This window comes from Corapipo altera, unplaced genomic scaffold (assembly GCF_003945725.1).
Source record: "Corapipo altera isolate COAL_440 unplaced genomic scaffold, ASM394572v1 55, whole genome shotgun sequence".
NCBI classification, from domain to species: domain Eukaryota; kingdom Metazoa; phylum Chordata; class Aves; order Passeriformes; family Pipridae; genus Corapipo; species Corapipo altera.
In genome coordinates, this window is record NW_020884882.1 from 16,532,462 (window position 1) to 16,553,324 (window position 20,863).

At 51.0% G+C, this 20,863-nt stretch overlaps 1 protein-coding gene across 13 annotated transcripts in view; it reads left to right on the forward strand.

Moving 5' to 3' along the window:
* The window catches only part of ITPR1 (inositol 1,4,5-trisphosphate receptor type 1), a 163,015-nt gene extending 145,561 nt beyond the window's left edge, over nucleotides 1-17,454 (forward strand). For all 13 annotated transcript variants that reach the window (XM_027640858.1, XM_027640854.1, XM_027640855.1 and 10 more), the window contains 3 exons: nucleotides 186-346; nucleotides 11,420-11,581; nucleotides 16,075-17,454. In XM_027640858.1, the coding sequence (XP_027496659.1) occupies nucleotides 186-346; nucleotides 11,420-11,581; nucleotides 16,075-16,164 (413 nt within the window). In that variant the 3' untranslated portion in view covers nucleotides 16,165-17,454. The remainder of the gene's footprint in view (nucleotides 1-185; nucleotides 347-11,419; nucleotides 11,582-16,074) is intronic.
* Nucleotides 17,455-20,863: the final 3,409 nt, after the last annotated feature.

The window sequence follows — 20,863 nt, forward strand, 5'->3', positions numbered from 1 at the left end:
TCCCCTTCCCCTCTTCTCTTCCTGGGCATTTGTCAGAGTTTACCCCTGTTATTCAGTGTCCATTCCAGAATGGTTGTGACTTTAACAGGTGTAGCAGCCTGTAGAAATGAGCTTTGTCCTTAGAACTCCTTTTGCTGGTCCCCAGCTGGGCAGCACTGAGGGTTGTACCTGTGTCCCTCTCGTAGGTTTGGAGAGAGATAAGTTTGACAACAAGACAGTCACGTTTGAAGAGCACATCAAAGAGGAGCACAACATGTGGCACTATCTGTGCTTTATTGTGTTAGTGAAAGTCAAAGATTCCACAGAATACACAGGACCAGAGAGTTACGTGGCAGAAATGATCAAGGTGAGTTTGGAGTTTTGCTGATTTTTAATAGATTAGCCCGATCTGCTGGAATATTTGGTAGGTGTAGTGCTCTATGTTGGATTTATTTTGTCACTGTACCTGTGACTTCCCAACCTCCATCACAGTCTGTGTGTGCTGGAGCAGGTGCCAGTGAGTGGTGACAGCCAGGTAGCCTCCCTGGTTTTAAATCAGGTGAAGAGAAGCTGTTCTGTCTTAAATCCACATTTATGGAGAGTATTTTCAGCCTGGTGGAAGTGTCTGAAGCACAACAAACAGGTTATAACCTATCCTGGTTTAAATACCTCCAACTGACTTGTAGGATTTATTGTCATATGATTTGAGCTTATTATTGGAAAGAACTACAATTAATATCTACACAATTGGAAGAGCTTTTAATGAGAGAATTAAAAGCCTCATCTCTGCCAAGCTGCGGGTTCAGAGCTCGTGGAATTAGATCCGAAACCCCAATCACTAATTTGTGTGTCTTCTGGCTGGGGAGCAAAAGCTGTTTGATTTATAGCATTTCAGATTTTTTCAAGAGCAGAACACTTTTCTGCCTTGCCTTTAGCCCTCCTGCCAGAGGTCCCAGCAGGCTTTGAGTGGGCGACCCGCCGTGTCCCAGCCGGGCTGTAAATCCCCCCGAGACCTCGGGCAGGTCAAACACGTTATTTTGGGGTCACCAAAGTGTCCGTCCTAGTTCTGGATTCCTGCCTCAGTAATGAGGGCTTAAAGAAATCTTGTGAGCAGTCACCTGATAGAGGATTAGCACAGTGAGATAACCAAGTGCATCACTGCTGCCTTCCAGCCTGGCTGATTGTATTGCTCCCTTTCTTTATCCCCCCGCAGCATGCATGACTTCAAGGGGGAAGCACTGCACTTCTGAAGTGTTTTTGCTTAGAAAAAAACAATTTTGTGTTGTGGTTTTTTGCTTAGAAAAGACAATTTTGTGTTGTGGTTTTTGCTGCTGTTAAAACTAGTTTAAAAAAAAGTTTCAGTTAACTACCAATTTATTATTTCAGATTACTTCAGATACAGTTCAAATTAGATAAGAGCCAAAAATTAGTCATTGAATATGTTTGCATGAAACACAAAAACTTGAGAACTTTTATCAGAGTTCCCATTCATTAAGTGTCAGCAAGGGCTAATTACTGTGTGGATGGGAATAGGGATAAATTATGCATAGCCCAAGTGTCTCATGCAGATGCAGTTTGATGTAACCATGTGCTCTAGGTGGAGGTTTGGAGTGTGTCTGTAGCTGATGGGGGTTTTGTGTTTCATGAGCCAGTTTTCAGTGGAGAACTGACAGCAGGGTCTCCCCAGGTGCTTTTGAATGGGTGGGGTGTGGAATAGGAAGGGAATTTGGTTTGCACCTCAGTGGTCAGTCACGACACAGCCCCGGCGTGTCCAGGGCTCAGGGAGCTGTGTCCTGACTCCAGAGTTCTCAGCAGTCCTTGTATTCCTTAGGAGTGATTTGGCAAAGCTTATTCTGCAAATTGGGAGCAATTTCTTTCCATTATCCTTTAACATTAAAAACATCCCTTTCTGCCCGAGAAGATCTGGATGTAAAACGTGATGAATCTGTTTCTGCACCAGACCTGTTTCAAATCCTTCTGTAAGAGTCAAATGTTTTCTTCTGTTTAAGATGTATCTAGGGGTGGCTTGGGGCCTGGTCCATATAGTACTCAAGCCTTCTGTCTTCATAGAATCCCAGAACGGTTTGGGTTGGAAGGGACCCTCAGGATCATCCAATTCCACCCCCTGCCATGGGCAGGGACACCTTCCACCAGCCCAGGTTGCTCCAAGCCCCGTCCAACCTGGCCTTGGACACTTGCAGGGATGGGGAGTCCACAACCTCAGCCTCTCTGGGCAAAGTCCCATGAATCCAGAAGGACAGGCCAAGGAAAAGCCTTAAATATGTGCGTGATTCCCAAGGTTGAGATTAACCCGTGGAAGTGATGGGATCCAGTGGGAACCTGTGGTTGAGTCATGTCCCCAGCCACCAGATTCTCCTGGGGAGCCTCCTTAGGGCATGGCTGGGTTTTAAAGGGATTTTCTTCCCGTATTTCAGACTGAAGGTGGCACTGTAACATCTTGGATAATGACAAAGATGGGGCATGGCTTTGCCATGGGCTGTCAGGTGGGACCATCGCTCAGCTGCACTTTATTCCCATTTTTAGGAGTTGAGGGTAGGAAATATCACATGCCCAGATCATCTCCTGTGATGGCACAACACACCTCAAGTGTTTCACCTGTGCTCTGACTCCCAACAAAATATCTTGAGAAAACTCTTGGATTTATGCCCTTTAACAATTGAAAGGAAAAAAATTAAAAATAGAATTTAAAAAATTCCCTTTGCCATTTAGTATTTGTGGGTTGTTCCAACATCACAGAAGAGTAAAAAAAATGAAGAATTTAGGAGACTAAAATTATATCCACCATCAGTTTGCGAGTTGCATCCAGTGCTGCTTGTACAGTGCTTTAAAAATATTTTAAGCATTGTGGTATCAAAAGAATCCTGGACAGCTTCATTTATGGAGGTTAGTGAATATTCAGGAGCTTTGAGTGATCTTGAATTTTGATGTTTTCTTGACTATAAATAATGTGTGTAGAAAGGCAGTTTGGAGGATTCCCACTGCACTGGATATGGCAGAGCTAGATCAGGCCCATAGTGTTCATCCTGCACTCTGCAGGAGCCTGACCCCACATGAAAAGAAATGGTAGCCTTGAAAATCAATGATTAACTACAATTCTTTAATGAATTTTTTATTTCTTCATGGACAGAAGCTCATTAAGTTTAAACACAGCGTGTGGAAAGAAGTCAACAGGTACACTTAAAAACAGAGTTGAATCTTTAGAAGCATTTTGAGCACTGTAAGACTGACCAAAAAATCAAAACTAGAAAAAAAAAAAAAAGCAGTGATCTGACCTGAGCAACCTGGGCTAGTGGAAGGTGTCCCTGCCCGTGGCAGGAGGTGGGACTGGGTGTGATTTAAGGTCCCTTCCAACCCAAACCATTCTGGGCTTCTGGGATTGTGTAAAACAGAATCTGATGCACTGCACTGACAGTGCTGATGTGTGGCTGTGAGCTTGCAGCCCCGCAGCTCCCAGTGCCAGGATGTTCTGGTGCCAGGGTGGGTCTGTTGGTGGGTCTGTGAGCTCGGGATGGTTTGCTTTGGTCCCATGTGGGCTGGGCTGCCCTGGGCTTGTAGCTGCACGTCCAGGCTGTGATCGGAGGCTGGAATTCACTGCCAGCTTTTCCCCCGGTAAATAGGGATAATATTCCCTTTCATCAGCAAGGTGAGCATGTGCCTGCTGTGATAGACTGTGTAAAACTTGGGATATCTTAGGAATCTTTGCTGGGAGTCACTGGAGCAGTGCAGGGGGGAATGGGGCCGCTGGGGGAGCTGAGCGTGTGGTCACACCCGAGCTGCTGCCCTGACTCATCCCTGCCCTGCAGTCCCTTCCCTGGAACCTCGTGCATGTCAGGAGATGGCAAATGGGTTTCAGCAGCTTGGCATGGAGCAGCTCCCCTTTGAAATGCATCCTCGAGCCACCTCCAAATATGGATTTAATAGCACAGGCAGTGCTGCAGGATGTGAGAAAACATCTCTTGGTAGCAGAGATGCTCTTTAATTCCCGGTGTTTATAAAGCTCTCCTGACTGAACTTCCCACCTGGCTTCATCCCTCCAGATGGGCACTGCAGGTAGTGGGACATCAGGATGGATCCATGTCCTGTGAGGGGTGTTTATGTGGGAAGGATGCTGATGGTGCTGCAGAGCTGGCAGCCCAGAGCCTCCCGTGTTTCCCAGGAACAAAGGCCCCCCGATTCCTGTGGCTTTGTAGTCACCAGGGAAGATCAGGTGATGTCTGAATAACACCCTGTGTGTGGGAGGGGGGATCCACTTATCGCCTTGGCCAGACATTGACATCCACACCCAGATGACTAATGTGAACTCGCTGCAACTCCCTGCAGATTAGTTCATTTAAAGGGCTTATCTTCCCAGCCTGTCTTGAGAATTCCTCCTGGAGTTTTCTGCCTTTGCCTGCAGTGGCTGTGGCAGCCTGGCCAGCACAGCTGTCACCAGGGCCTTGGCAGAGCTCTGCCACAACCAGCTGTGTGCAGGCATTTAGAATATGTAAAATTTCTCACTCTGCAGCTCGATACATAGAAAACCACACAGGCACTTGGGTTTTGTGTGCATTCCTAAGCTGTCTGCAGGCAGCTGCATGGGCTGTCACAGCACAGACAAATATTTGCATGCCCAGCTCTTGCATACCCTGAGCTGCACCTTGATCCATGTGGGCTCGAGCCACTGTCGGGGGCTTTGTGACACAGATGTACTTATTAAAAAATAAAGGCTGCTTTGGAAAAGTTTCCAGCACAAAGCTTCCTGCCGAGCTCCTGCAGTTTCCACAGGTTTTTAATCCAGGCAGGATCTGTGTCATTAACACCCTTTATTACAAAAATGAGGCAGAGGTGTGAGGGTTGCCCAAGTTCCAAGATCCAGAGCGAGGGTGCTGAGTCCCGTCTGGATTGTGTTGTCATTTGAAAATGAACCATTTACAAATAGGAGTGATGGCAGAGATATCCTTAAAGAAATTTGGAATGGAAATGAAGGCTACAGACTTCCTTTTGTGACCTAATTCGCCTCTGTGTAAAAACCTAGAGATTTAACTATATTATTAGGCTTTTTTCCTTGTCTCTTGAGGTCTCTGCTGTAATGGAAAGTGTTTCTGATTCCTGGTTTGAGTGTGATTTTGTGCCAAGGCAGAGCTTCCTGGTAATCAAAGACAAGGTTCCGTCAGTCAGTGTCACTATGTCCTTCCAGAAGTGCAAGCTGGAGTTGAAACCTCTCCTAAGGAGTTAAACATTGGCCCTGACAGTCACTATGCTCTGAAACCCAGCAGGAGTGTGGGATTCAGCACCTGCAGGAGGCTCAGGTCATGATGGCTTTGAAGGGTGACTGTCCCAGGCTCTCCATGAAATAGAATTCAGCAGGAGGTGGCCAGGACTGGGTTTGGACTGCAGCACCTGCAGGCATGACAAGGGCAGGCCATGATGCTTCACAACTGGGACATTTCAAAAGGGGCTTAATGATTCCAGCACTGGTGAAAGATGTGTACACGTGAAATTAGAGTCTGAGAAAGTGTTAAAACTTAGTTATGTTCATCTGACATTTGTGCCTGGAAATCCTGTACCTGGGGGCAAAGTCAAATAGGAAAGATTTGTCATATCTATACTTTGCAAACCAGTAGAGAACAGCCTGTGCAAATAACTGTTGTAGATGATGAAACTGGGGGTTTGGGGCTCCCAGTCACAGTGATGCTGGTGCAGACTGGGAGGGGGAGAGGAGGACTGAGGAGGTGAGGATGTGAACTGGAGCTGACAGTGCTGAACTTGGTGGTGTCCTCCCAACAAACTGCATCTTGAGACATCTAGCCAGAGTTAGCCAATATAATTACAGGGTTAATCAACAAATAATGGCAGAGGCATGGAAGAGCCAAGAGGTGTGTTTGGCAGCAGGCCCTGGGCTGCTGGAAACACTGTGTCATAGGCACGGGCTGAGCTTCGTGTTCAGATAGCGAAAGAACTTGTTCCACCCTTGGAATCATGGTTAAGGTGCAAACCAGGAGCTGCACAGGGAGAAATGGTTTGTTAACCTCACTTCCCCAGCACTGGCACAGGGTGCCCAGAGAAACTGTGGCTGCCCAGAGAAACTGTGGCTGCCCCATCCCTGGAAGTGTCCAAGGCCAGGTCGGACGGGGCTTGGAGCAACCTGGGCTAGTGGAAGGTGTCCCTGCCCATGGCAGGGGGTGGGATGAGATGATCTCTAAGGTCCCTTCCAACCCAAACCATCCTGAGATTCTTGGGAGGTGTGTGAGCTGGCTGCCCTGTGGTGGGCTGCAGGATGCTGGCAGTAACCTCACAGTGGCCCAGTGCTTGGTTTTCCCTGATAAACCACCCGGTATCCATGCTGGGAATCTTGGGCATCTCCACAGACCAGGCAAAGGTTTCCCTTTGGCTGAACGTGTGGAAGGAAAAGGGCCTGGATGGATGAAAGCAGGAGCAAAGCTTGGGGCCAGGTGTGGGGAATGGGATGTTTTCATGATGTGCTGGGGTTTGGGTGGGTCTCAAACAGCTGGCAGGGTGGGTGCCGTGTCCTCGCTCCTGGAGCTCTGCCAGCGCCTGCCTGGGAGAGGGGAAACCATCAGGGGTGACACAATGGGGAACATGAACCGCTGGGTCCATGGGGCTGGGTGGACCAGAGAGCCCCGGGGGGCCGTGTGTGCCCAGGAGTGTCCCGGGCTGGGCTGAGCTGTCCTGAGTCACCGCTGCCGCCGCCTCCCTCCCGGCAGTGCCGCAGCCGTGAGCCCCTGGAATGTGGTGGTGTAATGTGGCCCACCCCAAACGGGGATTCAAACACCCAGAGGGGGTTGGTGTGGAGAGGTGGCCTTGTCCTTCCAGCAGGAGTCAGGATGTGGCCTTCAGGGATCCCCAGCAGGGCCGTGCCCTGCAGCCCCTCAGGCTGGGTGGTGCTTGGCTCAGCTCGAGTGAGTCACCTGCAGCAGAACTCCCAGGGATGGCCAGGGAGGATCCCTTCATGCAGGGACACGGTCATCCTCCACTTTGGGAATGGTGTCTGTCTCCAGGTTCCCTGCTCTGCACCAGTGTAAGTGGCACTTAGGTATTTAACCTGTGGCACCAGTGCAGAGGAGGTTGTTACACCATAAACCCTGTCGTGAGCCTCCTGGTTAATGACATGGAGCGTGTGAGGAGTTGAAAAGGCTCTGAGTGTGGAGGAGGGACAGAGGGACAGTGTCAAGTGCTGGTTTTTATGCAGAGGGGAGAAGTGCAGCTCAGTGTGGAAGAAGTGATGGTGAGCCCTTTGCAGTAGAGAAAGAACCTGATGTGGGGCTTTTTCCAGGAAGGACAGAAAAGACCCAGGAGGATTCCTATCTCACCACAAACAAACAGATTAATTTTCGAACTGCTTCACAAAGCTGTTTATTAGATGTGTGGGTCTGATTTTTAACTTCACATGACAGAAACTGAAATTTGCTGCTCTCACCTTCCCCTGCTTGTGTTCAAGAAACAACTGGATGAGGCACTCAGTGCTCTGGTGTGGTTGACAAGGTGGGGATGGGTCACAGGCTGGACTCGATCTTGGAGGTCTTTTCCACCCTGAATGATCCTGTGATTCTGTAAATGATGCTGCTGGGCAGCCTTCTGCTGGCAGCTGTAGGGATTTATTTTGGAGAGCATTGAGCTAGCCCTTAGCACCCCATAACTGTTATGCACAGAGAAAGCTGGGTAAATGGACACCCAGGAGAGCAGCAGCGAGTCCTTGGGGCACCAGCAGGGGGGGGGAGCCCCGATCCCTGCCGTGAGCACCGTCCCGTGCCCCGGGAGCAGGGCTGGTGCTCTCCTGGCACGGCTCACGCTGAGGTTGCCTCAGAGCCTTTCCTAGAACCAACTCTTCGGCAGAAGCCGGGAGGAGCCAACACTTCTCAGAATGAATTGCATGTGCATCATGCAGCACCGCTTCCTCTTTTTCTCATTTCCAGGCGTGGACGGTCAGCATCACCCCCGTGTCTGAGACTGAGCTTTACAAGAGGGACTTTTCCAACTTTACCTAGAAAAGAGCTAACCCGAAACCCAGCCCTTGCGGTCAGGGCCTTCCGGCAGCAGCTCCGCTCGCTCCGGCTGCTGCGGCGGGAGCTGCCGGTGCCGGGAAGAGGGAGCCTGGCACACCAGGAGCCCTGGCAGGAGTGCAGCAGACAGTGCAGAACAGTGTCGCTGTGTGGGTGCCAGCAGCCCCTCGGGGATCACGGGGCAGCCCTTCCCTTCACGGCTCACTTGGTGCCTCTGAAACGCTTCCAGAGCCGCCGCGAGGGACGTGGCGCTGTGTCTTTAGAGGCGCCCCGTGGGTGTCGAGCTGAAGTTCAGCAGAAACTAGATCGTGAGATATAAATCTTTGATTGACCCTTGGATGGCAGCATTGTCCGGGGCAGTGCCAGGGGCTGGACAGCCCCTGACCTCCCAGCATTCCTGGACAGCCCCTGACCTCCCAGCATTCCTGCCCAGTTCTGTTCGCACCAGCTCTGCTTCAGGCATCAGTGTTTGTTTGGTTATAAGAAAACACCCCCAGGCCCCCCAGCAGGGCCAGGGGCGGGTGTTCAGACCACAGTCTGTGTCGGTAGGTTGGTCACATCCAGCTCCTCTCTGCAGGGCTGGGGGAGGCTGAAGAACAGGCTGAAGGTTTCCCATGGAAATGCAGAGTGGTGGGATTGCAGGATAGTGTGTGCAGGAGGAGGTGTGCCCCTGTGTGCAGGCAGCTTCCCTGCTGCCCTCTCCGGAGGGTCCCAGCACCACCAAGGGCAGCAGCACTGGGCCAGTGTTACCTGCACCCCTGTCCCCATGGCCCCTCACCTCAGGGTGTTTTCCCAGGCCATGTGGGGGGACACTCCCTTATTTCTTGCTGGGTGGCAGCTGGACATGTCCAGATAAATACTGGGTTTGAGTGGTGCTGATGAGCTACATGGAATGGGAATGGGGAAGCAGATCACATGCAGCTCAATGACATGGGTGGGCAGAGTGATGTCCAGGTCCTTGCCTATGCCTGTCACTGTCACTCTGTCTCTGCACAGGGACTTTCCAGGTGCCCCATTAACTCTTCCACGGGTGGATCAGCACTTAGCAGGGGTATTGCCAGTTCCAGGTGAACAGTGAGCCCTGTTCTCCATCTCGGCAGGGGCCCAGGAGGGCTGTGTCTCCTTTTTGTCAGCATTCTCATTCCTCAGCCCTCGGAGTTCACATGGAGTTTTGGTTTCAATCTTTGACCACTGCCGTGAGAATTAGAGAGGTGCTTTGTTGGTTTTCCAAATCAAAGCCAAGATTTACCAACTTTGAGAGCTGGGGCTTTCAGAAACCCAGAGTCTGAAACCTGTGAGGAGCCTGCAGGAGCTGTGGGTGCTGGTTTGAGTTCCCCAGCTGAGACTGCCCAGCACCTCCGGGGCCTGGAACGATCGAGTTGCAGCCTCTGCAACAGCATTTGCTTTTATTGCAAAGTAACCCTGAAAGTGCTTGGGTATTCATTAATAACACACTGCAGGTAGGGAAGGTTGATGCTTCCCTCACCCCCTTCATCCTTCTCAAGGATGGGGCCTGGGAGTGCTCTGGGGATGGCCTTGGAAAGCTCACCTTTTTGGGAAGGAAGAGAATAATAATATTTCTGGAGCAAGAAAGGTGCTTCAGGGCTCTCATGTCTGCCTAGAAACCTCAGGACATGGGCCTGAGGGTCCAGGCAAACCTACAAATACAGACTGCATTTTAGTCTAATTTGTTTTGTCCTTGAAAACCTCCAGCCTGGAGGAACAGAGGGCTGAGAACAGTTGGTTTAGTTTGTTTTCCCTGGGTGGGGAGCTGCTGGACCCGAGCATGAGTGCTGAGCTGCCCTTTCCTCCCTAATGAGGGTTTTACTACAGCTGGAAGAAAGCAGTGAAATGTTGCCTGTTCCTACTATTAAACCTTAATTGTGGGACTGGCATTCCCTGAAGTCCAAAATATTTTGGCACTTGTCTTGATAAAGGCATATTTTTTTGGTACATAGTTTTTTTTCTTTTATTAGCAGAAACCATCTGCCCTGTAAACAGAGATCAGGAGCAAACAGCCTTGCTGGCAGTTCTGTATCACGTGGGGATGCTGTGGTGCCTGCATGGGAAGGGGCCTGCTTTCTGCATTCTCATCCCAGCAAGAGGAAACTCCAGGCACATCAGAAGCAGCTAATTTAAGCTGATGAGTCTTGGCATCGCATCTGAATTGCAGAGGGGATGTGACAGTAGCTCTGTGGAGAGGTGCACAGCCCTGCTTTAAGCAGGATGGATGCTCCTGGGAATGGGGGAGCACGGGGGGGGGGGGGGGGGGGGGGGGTGCTCAAGCTGGAGATTTAGACTGGGAATGGCAAAAAGCCAGAGAGTTTGCCGTGCCCTAAAAATCAGCTGAGCCAGGCAAGAGCCTGTCCAGCACAGTGGGGTGAACTTTGGTCGCCGTTACTCAGGATGGGGATTGTTTTTGGTTACCAGCATCCCGTGGTGTCACTGCAGTCGCCCATCAGCAGCTCTGCTTTCTTTAAAGCCTCACCAGCTGTTGCAGTGTCACCTGTGAGACCACACACAGCCTTATCTCAGCCAGCCCCAGTTTAGCTTCCATTTCAGAGCATATCTCCAGCGTGGGAGGAGAACCAGACTAGATGGGAAACCAGTTTGCTGTTGAACTGTAAGGTGTCAAGGCGCGGTGTGCACCCCTCCTCCTCTCTTGTGGCTTTCTGTTCCGCTCCTGCTTTTATTTTTAACATCTCTGGCATGTACACAGTGCATGTGTGAGCCTCTGTACATGCCCATCAAACTGAGTGTGTGTCCACTGACATTCCCAACAGTAACTGCAAAGTGGAATATTAGAATATTCCACTTTGTGGATGAATGAAAACTTTACTATAAGTGATGCATTATGATGTATCTGTTTTAGCCTGAACCAGTCAGATTTTGATTTTCTTTTTCATTAAAAGGGAAGTATTTCAAACATGGAAGTATTTCCAGGAAGAACAAGGTTTCTTTCATCAGAAAGCACAACCAAGCTTCGCTCGACCAAAAAAACGCACCAGCTTTATTAGCAGAAAATGTTCCACAAACACAAATGAAAAGATTACAAGGTGGCAGTGGATTTCTAGCAGTGGGAAATGCTTGTCCAGATGTGAAATCTGGGCTGATTTAATGTCCAGGGTTAGTGTCTGTGAAGGGGAAAGGGCTGGGGGGTGAGTTGCTGGGAGGAGAAGCCGGCACTGAGCAGCCCTAATTTCCAGCAGTCGTGGCTGCAGCGCCTCATTGCCCCGAGCAGGCGATTTTGCACACTTTCCAGTAAGATGCAAATGCAGTTAACTCAGAAACTGCAGAGCTGTGTATCCAAGGAATGGCCCCGTGTGTCATTAGAGCTCTGTCTGTGCTCGGCCCTGCACTCTCTGGGGTGCAGGTTTTCACCTGGCAAACACTAACTGTGACCTGCTGTTGATTCCCAGGAGAGAAACCTGGACTGGTTCCCCCGGATGCGGGCCATGTCCCTGGTGAGCAGTGACTCAGAAGGGGAGCAGAACGAGCTGAGGAACTTGCAGGAGAAGTTGGAGTCCACCATGAAGCTCGTGACCAACCTCTCTGGCCAGCTGTCAGAGCTGAAGGATCAGGTAAGGGAGCGGATGGGCGGCCTCACATCCCTACGGGCAGGACACAGCTCTGCCAGCCTCTCACACCAAGAGCTGTTTCACAGCTCCACAGCTTCTGCAAACCCCAGGGACAACTTGTCTGAAGTAACTTAGGAAAGAAGTGAACAAACCAAATGTTCCTCCAGGGCCCCATGCCCCAGCTGACCTGCCTGGTGCTGACCCAACCAGCGTGTTCCAAAGTGGGCACCTCCACAGAGGGAAAACTTGCCTTGAAAAAATCACCACTGATGTATTTAAATCAGTCCTGGCTGGGGCAGGGACCCTGTGTGTGTGGTGGTGTTGTTGTTTGGGGTTTTAACCCGAGGACCTGGGCAGGCTCCTGTCAGTCAGAGGGTGTGATACCGATACAGGGGCTGTGTCACTGCACGGACCTCAAAACCCACCGAGAAACTGGAGAAGCGCTCGAGTGGTTACTGGTGTTGGTCCCTCTGTGCTCTCACTGCCACTGCAGATGTGATTTGGCTGCTGCCACACTCCAGCCTGCAGCACAGACATCCCCACGAGATGTTTTGCATTGCACCATGTGTTGCTGCTGCGTAACATGTGAGTGCTCCACAGACCTCGAGGTGTTTTTTTGGCACAGCAGGTTTTCTGCAGCAGGGCTTTGAGGACTTGTGTTGACTCCTGGCTTGGCTGGGCTCGAGGGCATCATGGGGCTGGTTCCCAGCCCAAGCCCAGCGATGGCTTTGTCAGAGCCACACAGGCAGCAGGGCTTGAGCTCGTGTTGTCCGTAGGGATTGCAGCTTAACGGGGAGGAACAGGGAAAATGCTGTTGCCTGCGCTGGCGGGAGCTGTTTGTGGTGGCTGCTTATCTTTGTGCATTAATAACCTGAGCCAGATGGTTCAGTTAGTTAAATTTATATAGGTATCAGCACTGGATAAGATTAATTGCTGACTTGCACCTGGGGCAGTCGATGGAGCTGCCCAGAGCTGCCCAGGGCAGGAAAGGCCAGACAGCTTTGGGCATTATCTCCTCAGACGTGCCCTGCCTGCTGTGGCACAGCTGGCACGGCTCTGCCAGTGCTGATCCAGCCTCTGCTTTCCATCTCTGCTCGGGCTGGCTGGCGTGCTCCATAAGCCAGTTATCTTCAGAGAGACATGAGTCTCTGGAAGGCAGTGCTGACAGATCCCGGCTCCCTGCCTTCCGATCACGCTCTGCAGTGGGGACGGAGCTGGGCCCTTTTCCCGAACACCCCGTGGAGCACAAGGAAGGGATTAACATGTGGGACTGGGAGCAGACAGGCTCACTGCTCTGGGCTGTAATTAGTTCTCAGGCACTGTGCCACAGAGCCCCTTGCTCCAGTTGGTCTGAGGATGGAGGGCAGAGGCAGTTGCTCTTTTGTCTGGGCTTTAGTACTTGCCGGGCAGTGGTTTTGCTGTTTTGCCTGGAAGCAATTATCTTGAAACATGTGTCTTGTGTCTCCCTGCTGAAGGGTCTGACTCAAAGTGGTCTGCAGTCACCAGGAGTCTTTCCACCGGCCACAGCCAGCGCTGGCTCACGACACATTTGTTTCTGAAGCTTGCAGCCCTCTTGGCTGACCAAGCACTAAAACCCCTTCTTGCTCTTTGTGAAAATAAGAATGAAGGGTTTAGCTTTTAGAGAGCTATTTGACTGTAACAGCAAGAGAGGAAACCAGCTTCATTAATGTGGTGATAGCTTTTAGGAATTCCCCTAAGTACCATTATTGAGAGCCCTGCTGAAGATGCAGGATGCTCCAATTATGTGCCAAAGCCAGTATATCCCTCCTCCTGATCAGGAACTGTCTCCAGGAAAAGGAACTAACTCAGGGAACTTTTATTTGTATTTATTTTCTTGTAATTAAATAAAGGGAAAACCTCTCATTCATTTGTTCTTCAAGCTCGTTAGGTTCCTGGAGACTGTAATTGTCAGAACCGGAGCTCCAGCCCGCCTGCTCTCCCAGGGTGCACCCAGAGCCATTAAAATCCTGATCGCTTTAATTCTGTGCAGAAAGATTACCCCAGAATTGTCTGCAGCAGCAGGGGATTAGATGTAATCACCCAGAAATCCTCCCCGGTGTCGGAAGGTGTGAGGAATCGCTCCTGGACTCCGACCCCGCTGGGCACGACCCCCCCCCCCCGCCCCCGGGATCCTGTGGCAGCACAGCTGTGACTCGGGCTGGAGCAGCACCGTGGGCACGTGGAGTCCAGCTGGGATCCTGTCGTGCCCCTCACCTGTGCCCTGTGCCTGCAGGTCGCTCCAGCTCACCCGTGACCTTTGGAGCAGGGCCGTGGCCCCTGTGCAGTCACGGGCGTTATCGGGGAGTCCGGCTCGGCCCAGATGAACCCCAGGCCCCCGGGGCTGTGTTTTGATCCCATCAGCACTATTCCAGGGGCTGGCAGCTCCCTGGAGATACACTGTGTGTGGCTTTTATTGCCTGTTAGCCCAGGTGTGCTGTCACTGGAAAGCTTTTGCAAGAGATTCACTCTCTAGGTAAATGTGATGGCAGTAACTTGCTCCCTCCCGCTGCCCTGTGCCCTCCACACAAGCATATGTGTCGTGCAGCATTAATAATGTTCTGCATTAACACTACAATTGCATTTCTCCCTCTTATTTATGCTTGGTTGCTTTATTCTTCCCTTTTTTTAAAGCCACATCTACGAACAGCTGCATCAGGGTGCATTGTCCCTTTTCTACACAGCATGAAAAATAACCACTACAGTCCCTTTTCATTATTCTCTTTTCTTTCCATTTTCATTCCGTGTGTCCTCTGAATTACTTTATTGGTGGTGTGAAGTGCTGACTCTTGGTTTGCTCAGTGAAGCTAATTAATGTAAATGGGCATTTTGAACCAAGTCCTCGTGGCCTCTTTGCATTCCCACTTGTGGGTTATCTTAGGAATGGTTGAAGGTTCAGCAGGGAGTAGCTTGTGTGTGTCCAGAGAGCAATGGGAAGGTCCCTCTCCTCCTGTTTCTGTTCCCTGAGAAGCCTTGGAAGCCTTTTGTGGAAAGAGAACTCCAGAAGAGTGGTGCAGGGGAGCGGGAAGAGCGACCTGGCCCCGGGAGGCTGCGGTCATCCTGCTGGAAAGGGAAAATACCAGCTCTGCCTCCCCTGGGGTCAGGCAGTGAGCAAGGTGCTGGGCTGAGGTCAAGTTTAATTACGGTCTCAGGAGGAATTAAGGTATTTCTGCCCTTTCCCTGGTGGTTAAATGAGTGTCAATGGACACAGAGTGAGAGCCGTGGGGTGCACAGCGTTGCCCAGCCTGTGGCACATGGAGGTTGCCCAGAACTAAATCCACTCAAGTGGTTCAGTGACGAACATGGTGGTGGTGCTGGGTTGATGGTTGGACTCAATAGTCTTAAAGGTCTTTTCCAGCCTTAAAGATTTGTGACTCTAAGTGTGTTACAGATGAACCAAACATGCTCACACCACGTCCCTTCTCCTGGAGTTACTGCCACAAGCAGTTACATGGGCTGACATTTGTCATTAAACATCATAAAACTGAAAAATTAGATGGTGGATGTAGATGTTGCAGGAGAAGCAATTGCTGGGCACCCTCAGCCTGAGGGGAGGAGCAGCAGGAGTGGGATGTGAGTGTGGCTGTTGGTGCACACTGCCTCCATTCCACCATGGATCACGTGCTGTGGGCTGTTGAGCCCTGTGGGTGTCAGGGCTCTGGGGGAGCCCCGTGCCCTCGGGGGTCCAGGGACAAGGCATCCCCTCCCATACTGCTGCAGCCGAGCAGTGGTCACAGCAGGAGCTGTGCAGTGATCCAGCTGTGCAGTGATCCAGCTGTGCAGTGATCCAGCTGTGCAGTGATCCAGCTGTTCCCTCCGGAGCTGTTCCTTACATGGCGTGTCAGCTTATGTAAGTTGTCAGGAACCTCCCAAACTTTTAAAAAAACAGAGTGGAGCATTGGATTGTGGCCGTTTCTCAAGATCAGTAATAACAAACCTAAACCATTTTCCATTCCTGGTTGCCCTGATTAGAGGAACATTCTATCTGCTGGGAAGCAGTGATGGAGGTGGGGCTGCCTGGCAGTGAGGTGGTTAAGTCCTGCCTTGGCTTTTGGCAGATGGGGAGGGATGTTGGCTGGCTCCGGATGAGACCGGGAGCGCTGGAGTCTATTCCAGCAAAGGCAAGGGTATTCCCAGCCTGACTGGAGGGCTCGCCCCTTTTTTCCGCCCTCTCCGTCTCGTCTGCCTCGGCTGCTGGACCGGTTACAAGGAATTTCTAACGGGGGAGGTTTCTGCTCTCTGCACTAATTCCCACTGGCTGCCAGGCTCCCAAGCTCTTCCCTTGCAGAACAGTAGCCAGGCCCAGGGCTGGGCTCTCGGCCATCCCCAGGGGGCACAGGGCTGGAGCTGCCCCTGCTCCGTTAGCTGCAGGCAGTGGGGTCGGAGAGACGCCAACCCCGACAGGCAGGGCCAGCCCTTGGGCGAGCTGACACACAGGAAGCACCGGGGCCTAATGAGCAAACTTGTTAATTTTCCAGATGACGGAGCAGAGGAAGCAGAAGCAGCGCATCGGCCTCCTCGGCCACCCCCCGCCCATGAATGTGAACCTGCAGCAGCAGCCGGCCTAGGCCAGGGGGTCCCGGCCCCTCCCCGACACCCAAAGCATCCCCCAGCTCCGAGCCCACACGAGGCTGCTCCCTGTACCTTCTGTGCATCCTGTAAATACCCTGGTTTTATACTGTATGTATATGACTGCTACTCTATCCAGCTTGGGGCGTACGGAGTGTAATTAGAACTGCTGGCACGGGACAGAGGTTAAACTTTGTGCCAAAACTATCAAAATTGCCTTTTTCTTGGAAGGACTAAAGAGAGCACCTGAATTGCACTTGAAAAGATTATTTGACTATGTGACATGTATTTTGTATTTAAAAGAAAAAATAGAATAGCTAGTATTTATGTTTTTATACAATTGTGCAATATGAATTATGCAATCACAATATATTTGGAACTCCTGAATGTCCTAAAGGGAGTGCACATCTTTGGATCTGGTGTGTTAGTACAATGTAATAAATGGTATAAAATTACAGGTGTAAATGAGGCTGCTGCAAAATTGTGTAACTGGTGATTTTTCATACCCTTGGACATTTTTGTACCATGTGTGTAAATATCTTGCAATGCCATATCTGTTGCCTCTTCCTCCCAGAGATAACGCTGGGACTCCGTGAGTTGTTCAATTGGTATCAGGTAAAGCAAAACATTATTTTGAAGCTTCCAAATGAGGAAAGCAGAGGAGGTATTTTTCAAGAGATTTCTTTAGAGTACTGAGGCTAGAAGAGCTCAGACACCGGGTTTTTTAAATGCTAAGATTTCTTAAAGGGAACTTTTTATGCAAAATGAAGTTTGGGATGAGGATGCACTGCTGGCAAGTCGGTGCAGTCTCCCAAAACCGATCCTGAGGCTGTCCAGGCTTTGCATTCTCAGTGTGTAGGATCCTTTCCTTCTATTTTTTCATTAGAGACCTACGTGCCTGCTAAAGCTTTAGCAAACAGGCATTGCACCGACTGAAACGTGTCCTGTAGCTGAGCACTGACGTGTGTAATGCTTGTGTGAGAGCCACTGGTTTGAGGCTGGTCTGTCCCACCCCTTCCTCTCCCTTTCCCTTTCCATTCAGTCACTTACTTTGGTTTCTGATTCTCCAGAGTGTGAAAGGAAACTTGTCGGGTTGTTGTTTTGTTTTGTTTTTTTTCCTCCAATCTGTTGCATAGTTTTATACATGGACCTCATTTTACAGAAGCTGACTTCTTGCAATACTGTCTACAAAAAAAAAAAAAAGAAAAGAAAAAAAGCTACAGACAGAGCTATGAAAATTTGTAAATGCATAAATATAGGTATTTAAATAAATGATGCAAAATACTCTACGGTCAGAGGCTGCTGGTGGTTTGTGTCCCTCCGAGGAGGTGGCGGTGGCTGTCGCGCTTCCCACGCGTCGCGGGGGCCTGGCAGGTAAGGACGGGGCTTTTCCCAGAGCCCACAGGGGCAGAGGTTGATTATTTTAAAACCAGAGTGAGTCCTTCCTCCTCCAGCAGTGAGGGGCACTGGCACCCAGGGAACGTCACCTGCGGTCACCCCGGCTGGGGATACCTCACACTGATAGTTGAGGCTTGTGGTCCTCAGGCTGGAGTCTGAGAGAGTTAAAAAACCCTCCAGCTCCGAGTATGGTGTGCACAGGAGCGTTGCTGATTATGTCTGTTTGATTAAGATGTAGCAGGAACTACCTGGTACAATTAATCATCTTTAATCTGGTAAGTGCACACAACTGTCTGAGGTGGGTGCGTGTCCCTACCACGGGTCATCAGGAAAGCTCAGGATGAGGGCACGGGAGGGAAGGGAAGGAGGGCAGCCTGACCAGCCGTCTCCAAGCCAGAGATTTATCAGAGAGATTGGGCCTTCTTAATCACATGTATTTCCATATATATCTCCTGGTAAATCTGTCTTCCCTCTGCAGCAAGGTGTATGCAGAGGGAGCGTGACGGATGCGGCTGCCACCGGGGTTGTGCAATGGAGGAACAAGATTTCATTTTCCCTGAGCAGCAGAGACACGTATCTGACTCACTTCTTCCCTTCCTGCCATCCAGGGATGAGCAGACACACACAGATTTGTCAGGTTCCCGCAGTGCCTGGCGGTCAGGTGAGAGGGAGGTGGCTGTGCACAGCCCCAGAGGGATCCCAGAGGAATGTGCAGTATTGCCTCATCTTTACCTTAAAAAGGCAAAAGCCCCTTGTGCCTCAGCAAGGCACAGCCCTGCCTGCCCAGTGATCCCTGTGACAGGCAGTGGGGTGGAACCTGGTGTTTGCACGGGTGGGGAGATGCAAAGAGGGAGGTTTTGTGCCTCTGGTGCAGCTGCAGTGGTGAGTGAAGCAGAGCACGGCCACCGCCCTGGCAGTGGGATGCACTCGTGTAGGGCAGGTGGGTTGGCTCTGGGGGGGTGGCACAGATGGTGTCTGTGGTCACACTGCAGCCCTGGCCCAAGCAGAGCTGTGTCAGCTGCTCAGCAGAGGAAGGCGACTGTGTCTTCCTCCCCTCTGCCCACTGACAGGTCCTTTGCTTCTGCAGAGTCATTATTGCAATCACATTTCACACATAACCATCACATTTTTCCTCTTTCTTCTTGCACTCTTTGGTTTTCAGTACTCTCTTGGACTTTTCTTTCTGGCTGAACTCCTCTGCTCATTGTGGCAGCAGAGGCGAGGAACGGCCAGAAACCCCCGGGGGTTGGTGGTGGTTCTGACCCTGCAGCTTCCGAGGTCAGGGCTTTGTCAGGACTTTCCCATTCTGGATGGAGATCTGGCACCTCATGGCAACTTCCTGATCTCAAGGAAAAGCTGTGTGAGGGATCTGTTTAATTTCCACATTGGGTATTCTTTTCCACAAAAGCTGAGTATCTATTGACATCACAAAAAGCCTTATTCACAGTCGTGTGACTCTTAAGTGAAAAAACCCTCCAAAACATGAGATAGGCATCTGTAATGATAACTGTAGTTTCTTTAAGCTCAAGAGAGGGAGCATCACCTCTGGAGATGCTCTAAGATATGGCACATAGTTCTCACTGTCCATCTCTGCAGAGAGGTTTGCAGTGGCACGTCAGGGACATCAGACAGGAACTGGACACGGGGAGTCCTCCAGCAGTGTCAGGTTTGGTGTGTGCTGTTAACGGGGTGGAATGGCTACAAATATCACAAGGCAATTTCGAGGAACAAAAGCAGCACTTGCAGAGCACAGCCAGGGCCCGGGAGCGGGCTGTGCTCTCGGGGCAGAGCCCACGTGCTGCGGAGGCCAGGAGGAACCAGCTCCTCTTGGTGCCAGTGATGGTGGAGAGCAAGGGGAGCTGGTTGGGCAGCACCCCCAGAGAAGGTCCAGGGGACACCAGAGAGGGGGGCTGCTGTGGGCAAAGGTGGCTCGTTCCTGGATGTAGGGCAGGGTGTGGATAAGTAGAGAAAGTGCCTGTTCTGCTCTGGCTTGTGCCCCCAAAGCCCTTCTGGAGACTTGGTCCCACCTTCAGTGAAATGGTGTGTGCATGTCCAAGGGAAAGCAAGAAGGACGTCCGGATTTGGGAAAAGGTGATTTGTGAAGAACTGTGATTGTGTAGACTGGAAAACAGGGACAGAGTAAGAAGAGGTTGTCCCATGTGCTTTCAGAGCAGAGGCAATGTTTGCTGAGGATGTGAGAAGGAACTGCTCAGGTGAGCCCTGAAAGTTTAGGTCCTGCACAGGAGGGAACTCTTTGGCTCTAAAAATGCATCCCTGACGTTATTGATGATTTGATGACAGGTGGCAATTGGTGTAAGGATTAGATTGAAGCTGGGGAGGTTCCACCTGCCTTGTACACACCTGGAGTTTGGCTTTGGCATCAGGTTTCATTAAGCAGGACTGTTAAAGTTTGGGAAGACAATGACTTTGTCTTTCAAATGAGAACTTTCATTTGGAGGTGGAAATGAAAGTGACCTTCCAAAGAGGAAGGAACAAACCGAATCTACCAATTCTGCTAATAATGGAAAGCCCTGTAGGGGAAGGATCTCCATGCATTCTCCAATTTGCATGAAGGGCTGGCTCTGTGGAGGAGCATTTTCTCCGCTAATGAAGCAGGTGACACGCTAATCAAGGCAATGCAAATAACTGCTCTGAAAGCGCGGCCCCGGCACCGCCACAATGGCAAATCCCAGGCTCGGCCTCAATTCTGCAGCAAATTGGCGGAGGGCAGGACAAAGGACGGGGATTGCAGGCTCCGCGCTCGCGGCGGGGACGCGCCGTGGGGCGCGTGTGATGGAGACCTCGGCACATAATGGGGTCCTGATTGATCCCACCTCGGGGGAGTCGTAATACAGCTCCGTAGAACAATTCCAGTCGTCTCCCCGAATGGGAAATGCTCCTACACACAAGCTTAATAGGGGTTTTTAAATTGCCCATTGTATTTCCGAACAAGAGAAACTTATTTGGAGTACTTTCCTTTTCACGTTTCCAACATAAGCAGCTGAAGACGTTGCCGTGTGTGTTCTCTGTGCTCTGCAGACCCACTGACTCATCTTCCAGGCAGGCACAGGATCACAGACCGGGTCAGGTTGGACGGGGTCACACTGGGTCGCCTGGTCCAACCCCCCTGCTCGTCCCACACAGGACTGCCCCAGGCGAGGTCCCACGGGGGTGTCCGCAGAGCCCACCCATGCCAGAACAGCCAGAACAAGTTCCACCTCAAGTACCTGCTCCCACATGGACACAAAGGGGCTGTAAGCTCCTGCTGACAGACTGGGGTGGCTCCTTGTTTTCCCTGGA